General features: G+C 34.0%; 1 protein-coding gene across 2 annotated transcripts; it reads right to left on the minus strand.

Annotated features, from left to right (window-relative positions):
* Positions 1–456: 456 nt before the first annotated feature.
* Positions 457–2,437, minus strand: LOC112035777 (GRAS family protein RAD1). Of its 2 annotated transcripts, XM_065773994.1 has the most exons (2): positions 1,369–2,437; positions 457–1,272 (listed from the first exon to the last, which is right to left on the minus strand). In XM_065773994.1, the coding sequence occupies exons 1-2, from the start codon at positions 2,279–2,281 to the stop codon at positions 689–691; spliced, it is 1,497 nt and encodes a 498-aa protein (XP_065630066.1). In that variant the 5' UTR covers positions 2,282–2,437; the 3' UTR covers positions 457–688. The 2 variants fall into 2 exon arrangements, with proteins under 2 accessions (XP_065630066.1, XP_023924375.1); XM_024068607.2 differs by having other exon boundaries at positions 457–2,434.
* Positions 2,438–7,682: the final 5,245 nt, after the last annotated feature.

Here is a 7,682-nt window from a genome sequence, read left to right on the forward strand (position 1 = left end):
CAGCTTTTTTGGTTTCAAAATCACTAGGACCTATAAATTTCAGTAGTGTACAATAGCTCATAGCAGGACCGCACAATTGGATTAATGTTGTCAAAAGAAACTACATCCTGCAAATACTGACAATTATGAAACAAGTTGCAGTCATGTACATCAAAGCGTGCCCCATTCTTATCAAAAAAGAAAAAAGTGTACGTCCATTTTTTGTTAGTCTTGGGATTATGTTTCATTTTCTATTGATGATCCAAAGCTGAAGGGTTAAGAATGATCATCAGTAATATCAACGTTGCTCTTTGAATTGTGAACCTAACAATTTGCAAAAAGGAACCTGTAAATTAAGTTCAGCTTTGCTTCAATTGGTCTCAATATATGAGTGTATGAATGATGTGTTTTTGCACTGTTACGCCTACTTGGATTTAAATGTTTAAAACCCAAAAAAAAAAAAAAAAAATCAATTACTTTTCACACATGAATTATCTAATATATTGCATGGCGATGTACAAACTGTTGGTTATATATAATGAAAAAATATGGAGCATAAGGAAAGGCATTTTCTCTTAAAGAATCATGGACTACCAAATTTCCAACAATCATTAGGAATATGGAGACCTTCGATCACAAGATGCTCCACCATATTATTTCCTAATTAACTAATGGCCTGGCCAGATTAGATGCAATGTCTTCCAGGAAACTAGGTGGACAAAACATTGTGCACTTGCCATGCAGATGCCAGTATTATAGGCCTCCCTTTCCATCCAAGGAGAAGGCAACCTTTCTCACTAGACAGAGTATAGCCATCACAGCCATAAACTGATACCAACATCTTAGCTTGACTCATGCACTTCATTCCCATTACCTGAAACCCGGCTCGGCCTAATTGTCTTCGCCATTGATCTATCCTTTCGTGCCTCTCAACCCTATTCGCGCCTTCAAAAGCAACAATGTTGCGAATTTCCTCTGCAAAGAGAAACTCTATCTTCATCCTCTGTGCACTATTTCGTGTGAGGCTGGCCTCAAGGGAATCGAAAATTGCAGAATAATAGTGTAGAGACTCAACGAATCTCCCAAGAAAAAAGGGTCCGTTATGGTTTGCATCTTGCTCTACAACTGTAAGCACAGTCGGGCGTAATTTCTTGATTGCTTGTAGGATTGCTTTAAGAGTCCCTCTACTCTCTTTAACAAACTCGTGCAAGTGCATGATGCTATTGACAAATAGTGTTTCCCCTTCTCTCAAGTTTAGGCTCTCTTTGGTTAGAACTGATGGTGTCACTGGCCCTGATATCATGTTGAATTCTAGTGTTAGTCCTAGTGTGCTAGCATCATCCACAAGAATTTTCATGCTTACCTCAAGTTCTGAGAGATAGTGCTCACTGATTAATCCAGTGATTCTGAGATTTGGAGGACCCTCAGGCCTTGATGCAAGGGTTCTAATTAAAGAAGGCCACTGAAGGGTATTCTCCATTCCTATATCCATGATGTGCAAGGAATCCTTCCCTTTTGCTGCTTGACATATAGCTTCATTAGCAGCCATAAAGCCAAAAGCAATGTATGGAGTTGTTTGATAAAGGAGTTGGAAAGCTTCTGATTTCTCCTCCCTTGTGATCAAAGGTTTCTCCTTAGCACCATTTGTGAATGTCCCGTTTGCGTTGGCATTGTGGAGAAGTGATAGCCTAGACTTCAATCCTGTTGCAAAGCAGTAGGAGACTCTTTGCAGTGAATCACCCCAAGGACTTGCTGAAACCCATATTTGGTTGAGTATTGAGTCTGCAAGTAGAGTATCCCTGCACCCAACAGCCTCAGCACAAGCCAACAACAAGTGCACCAAGTGAAGCCCTTGGTTCAAATCACCATGGCTCACCTCTTCTTGCACACTAGGCACCATTTCAGGATCAAGTACTCCAAAATCCTCAAAGGAGCCACTCATTTCCAATCCATCTCCTTCTATCATCATTGAAGCATCACCATAAACATTATTCACCAAAGAAAATGTTTCCGTCTCTTCTTGGAACAGATCGAAATCGTGTTGCAAGTTACTACCTTCTATTTCATAATGATCCATGTTAATACAACTATCAACAAATTTATCTACCTCTGGTGCTGGCAAACAGGGTATGGTAGTGGTATTAGAGGGAGAACATAGTTCAAGCTCATTCAGTAGCTCATCCTCCCACTCACACTCTCCGTGTTCTTGCTCAACTCGTGCCGGACAAAACCTTCGAATGGCCAGATCATGGTCGAGATTATCATGCATGGGGAAGGACGACCAACCATTCAAGGCTGCCATTGTTTGGGGGGGAGGAATGAAATATGGCTAAGAGTTTCAGACTTAACTCTTATGAGCCTTGTTCACAATACAAAAGTGTTTAATATATAGTGTACAGATCCACTATTTAATATTTATTTTTGGCTAATACATTTATTTAGTATATCGAGTAAGAATATTCTCCTTGTTTCCAGGGTGGGACATATGTATTACTATAAAAACAAACAGATTTTATCGAAGAGTTCATTAAGGACAGAATGAAGGTGCATTTCATACTCTATTGTTTAACTTTTATCTTGATTTCTTTCTCAAAAAAAAAAAAAAAAAAAAAAAAAAAAACCCTTCTATCTTGATTTTTTGCATCATTAACTGGTAAATCAAACTCCAATGGGTTGCCTTAGTGGTTCCTAAAACCTCATGATATTCATGAGATTTTGGGTTTGAAATCTCTTGCTAGCATCTTGGGCTACTTTCATGGGGCTCCTTCCTGTAATAACCTGGTGCATGTGGGACGGTAGATTGCACACACTCGAGGGAATAGTCAGATATTTGAAGAAGTTTGGACACTCTCGTTTGTCAAAAAAAAAAAAAAAAAAAAACTAGTAAATCATTGACAATATATTTATTTTTGAAAATTGCTCCTAGTTATTGAATTTTTTCCTAAAATTTTCATATTAATAGTGATATAGAAGTAGCTCCATTTGAAGACGAGTCACATGAATTTTACATTGAAATCTTGCTCTTGAATTGGCAATGTTGCTTGATAAATTAATGGCAAGGGGTTAGGTAGTTTGTTTAGAAGTGAAAGACCATAGACAGTAGTGGCCCGCGACATAATTTGTGAAGGAAGAATTGGGAAGGGTTAGTTGTGATGTTTACCGTGGCACATTGTTACCCATGAAAAGACACTGACTTTCGGTGAACTAAATGTGCTAGTTGAGCCAAGGTCAATATCATTTTATATCATTAAATGTTATTTTACACCTTTTAAGTTTGAAGTCGTTTCTAAACCAATTTTTCAACTTTTAAAACATTCAATCTACAACATCGACTGTTATAATGATGTCAACACGTCATTTAAAAAAAAAAATTGTTCATCACATTTATTGTTCAAAACAAAGTAGCTTTTGGGTCAGTTAATGGCAAATTTTTGGAAGGGACACATTGACATTGTTGTAAAACTTGAGGGTATAAATTGTAAGTTTTCGTAATTAATGGATCGGTTTAAAAGTAACTTCAAATTAATTTAGAGGGTGTAAATATTGTCACAGTTTTTAGATAAGACCATAATTCTTGTGACTATCTTCAGTATTTGATTTAATTAAGCGTGTCAAATGTCATATATTTTGGTTTATAATTAATATTATTACTCATACTTTGAAATGCAATGCACCAAAGAGGATAATAATTTTGTAACTTGAAAAGAAAAAGAATGTAATTCATACATCTTTTGGGAAAGTAGGCGGTCATTTGTCCTATGTTTTGGTGCCTTTATTATCAAACCATTGAAGAATCATATAGAATTACATGAAGGTGGGTAAAAAGAATTTCAATTTGTTACATTCATTATTATATACATGAAAAGATTAGAAAGTCTTAACTGTAAAAATAGCCGGCCTTAAAGACAAAATCTTTGGCCGGTTACCTCAACCAATCTGTGTACAAATTCTTTATTGGTTCCATGTGTTTGTCACACAAGTCATTCTCAGTCCTATAGTCGGCCAACAAGCAATGAGACATTGCAGGTGGCCTAGTCTGTACTAGAAGAAAAAGAAAAGAAAATAATTGGACTGAATTTATAACTAAAAACTTGTAAAGTTGTACATGCACAAACAAATTCTCACCTAGACCATGTTATCAGGATTTAGTTAGTTTTAAACAGTGTAATCTTCCTGAATTTTCTCTATTGTGGTTGAAACTTCCACCAAAATTCATGCAATAGATGTGCGGTTGAACCACTGGCCACACTAGTTTAAGATAAAAAACATACTTCTTCAATGATTTGATGTCCTATTTAAGACCAAAACGGTGCAAGAAAGTGGTAACAAAGACTAGCCCCAAAGTTAGTTTGTGATGTGAAATTGTGGTTCCAATTTGATGTGACTCTTACCAAGATATGGCTATAATGTAATGGGGTCTAGACAAGATTGATGGTCAAGAGTCAGGACAACCTATTATAAAGACGTATTTTCAGGCGCCCCATTAAGCAAGCGTTGATGAAATCATTCAATTGAAAATCATTTGGCAAATAAGTAATGCACACAGTTATGAGTCATGTTGTTTGGTGGAACCTCTTCTATTCTAAGGAGAGATTTTAAGTAAATTTCCCACCTTCTATTATTATTATTATCATTGGAGAGATTTTCATTCTTTAGCAAATAGGGAAGTGAATTTGAAACTAGATTTCAATATAAGAAGAATGAAATAATATCACTAAACCATAAGACTCATAAGTAATTATTGGAGAATAATTTAGAGATTATTAAGTTGGAGCTTCTATTATAAAATTTTCCTTGAAAAAATTGCTTTTAAGCAAGGTGTCAAACTTTTCATTAGGGATGTGCATAAGTTGAGTTGGGTTAGATTAGTTTTTTTTTCCCCCTTTATTTCCCCTTTCTTTCTAATTTATAATTATTTATTTATTTTTAATTTTTAATTCAATTCAACTTCATCAGATTGATGAATCTTCGACCCAACCCAACCCAACCCAACCCAACCCTACCTATGATAACTCTAAAAATTAAACCAACCCAATAGAACCCTATAGTGATTGGGTTAGGTTAGGCAATTGGGTTGTGGTCATTTTGTTAGGCTTATTAAAAAATGTATTTAATTTCATTCAATTATTTAAGCTCTTTATGTAATAACCCTAAGTATTTGTGTCAAAGGGTGTAGGTAAATGTGTGTCTATATAAGAATTGTTTCAACTCAACTGAGATATGCATATTTTTTTAAGTAATTTTAGGATCATAACTAATTCTGCACTTATTTTCACATCTATCTTATCTGGCAAACTATGACTAATTACTTGGCACTTTTTCTAATATAAGAATTACTTGTCACTTCATGTCAACCTGTCTTTTTTTTTTTTTTTACTACTACTTATAATCAATCACATTCACTTCACATCATATAATTGTGAAAATGGATTGAAATTTGAATTCTTTTTCTGTTTCTTTTACTTTGCAAGCCCACGAACTTAATATAGGTTTTGTAACTAACTTTAAAAGCCCAAAGTTCCACCGAAAAAAGTGTTATGCTAACTATTGCCGACAAGAGATTAGAAGAAATATGCCCACAAATCAGAACCATTAAAATATATATATATAGCCACAAATCGCATCACTATTCACTACACGTTACCGACAAGTCATTTAAAATATAGCCACAAAATTTTTATCCTTTTTTTTTCTTCTCTCCAGTAAACATGCAATATTAAACCACAAAATTTATGGTATTCTTGTAGTATTCAAGGTTCATAAATAAATTAGTTTGTAATGTGTACAATGCACGAAAAAATTTAATAAAATATAATATTTGTTTTGGGTAAACTAAAACTGAATCATTGTCTAAATTTTAGGAGTTAGATTAATATAATTAATGTTTAAGGATTAAATTAAAATTATCCCATAATTGAAAAACCAAATTTACCCCTACTAAATCAATTTTATTAGTCGTAGAATAACCCAGTGAGTAGTGAAAAAAATAGAGTGTTATGGAATAGGATATATGTCTGTATCCACATCTCTAAATATATTTGTTGATGTCCATTTTGACAAAAAAATTCTACATGCTTACTGCAAGTGAAGCCCAATTATTTCTGGGACTATTACACACATATGTTCTTCTCTACATGGCGTAAGTTCCTGCAATCTTAACGGGGATTTAAGGGAGTGTAGCTTGGAGGGTAATATTAGCCATATTTTGGCTTTTTCATGGATTTTGGTAAGTATAATTAGGCTACTTGCAAAATTTGAGGATCCATGAAGAAGTCACGTGTTGACCACTTTCACGCAAATGGAACCATGTTTGCTCTTCTTTATGTTACTAAATCCGTGGTTGAACCCATGTTTAGCCCACAAATGCCTACTACTTCATTTAGGGTCTATTTGAATATCGCTTATTGCTGAAAACTAAAAATACTGTAGCAAAATAATTTTTAAATGTGTGAATAGTGCCGTGAAACCCAATTTTAAAGAAAAATTTGTTGAATTCCGTACTTGCGGGTCTCGTGAACAATGCATGGGACCCAGCCAAAAAGACGCAGACGTGCAAAACTTGAGGGTGGACGCTATCCAAACTCACACTTATTTACTTCTCACGAGCTTTGTCACATTTAGCAGCCGCCCTAGGTGATGTTTTAGCATAGAAAGCTCAACTAATTAAGTTTAGTCAGCATATTTCCTTAACCATGACTTAACCAGTTCCTATTTTTTACCTAAGCAAAAACAAATCATAAGCTAACCCTTGGTTTTACAACAAATCATAAGCTAATCCTATTCAAATTTGGGCCCGATGGACGTCCCAATTCCAAAGCTATATAAAACCTCTTCATCAAGTTTTGCATTAAAAACTCTCATTACACCTCAACTAACCATACTTCAGTCAAATTTATGAGTAACTAAGCTGCAGAATATTAAGGGTTTTGTGTAAACGTGTGGCAGCATAACAGAGTTATCTTTCTCCCTTATAAATTTTTTATAAAAATATACAAATTCTTAAATGATTGAGCACTTTATTTTAAAATGAGTGATGCTAAACATACCACAAATTTTACTATAAACTTACAAACTAATATGTCACTAATTACATAAAAAAGTAATTCAAACACTTATTAATTAGGTTGTTGAAGTTCATCAATCACAATCATTATCACATTAAATTGTGAACATTTTTTAATGTCTTTAGTATTTTTCTTTTTCATATCTAACATTTTGTAAGAGACCAATAGAAATTTAACCCAATTGGAACCCTTTTTTAGAAAAAAAAAAAAGTTGCAAATGTGTTATATCATCAATGATAACTAATCTTCCCTAATAGTTTGAGATTTTAATTTTTGTAAGCTAATCACCTACAAAGTTACACATCAAATAATATCTATCTATTTCTTCCTCTTAAAAAGAAGATATAAAATTAAAATTTAGGTTACAACTTTTTTTTTATAGAAGAATTTAGGTTACAACTTTAGTTAACTATGGTGGGGTTTGGATTCGCTTTTGCGTTTCCCCGTTTGCATTCTCTCTCTATTTTTTTTTTTTTTTTTTTTTTTTTTTTTTTTTTTTCAGCGTTTATGAACAATAACCGTACTGTTCATGCACGTGATTACATTGTTCACGCACTGTGCGGGAGACAAAATTACTATTCACGCACTATTCATGGGACCCACAACCACTTTATTTAAAAAAATATATATTAAAAATGG

This window comes from Quercus suber, unplaced genomic scaffold (genome assembly GCF_002906115.3).
Source record: "Quercus suber isolate HL8 unplaced genomic scaffold, Cork oak 2.0 scaffold_84, whole genome shotgun sequence".
In the NCBI taxonomy this organism is placed as follows: Eukaryota; Viridiplantae; Streptophyta; class Magnoliopsida; order Fagales; family Fagaceae; genus Quercus; species Quercus suber.

Bases quoted from the DNA above. Each gene is read 5' to 3' on its own strand.
- LOC112035777 (XM_024068607.2), bottom strand. From the start codon at position 2,281: ATGGCAGCCTTGAATGGTTGGTCGTCCTTCCCCATGCATGATAATCTC.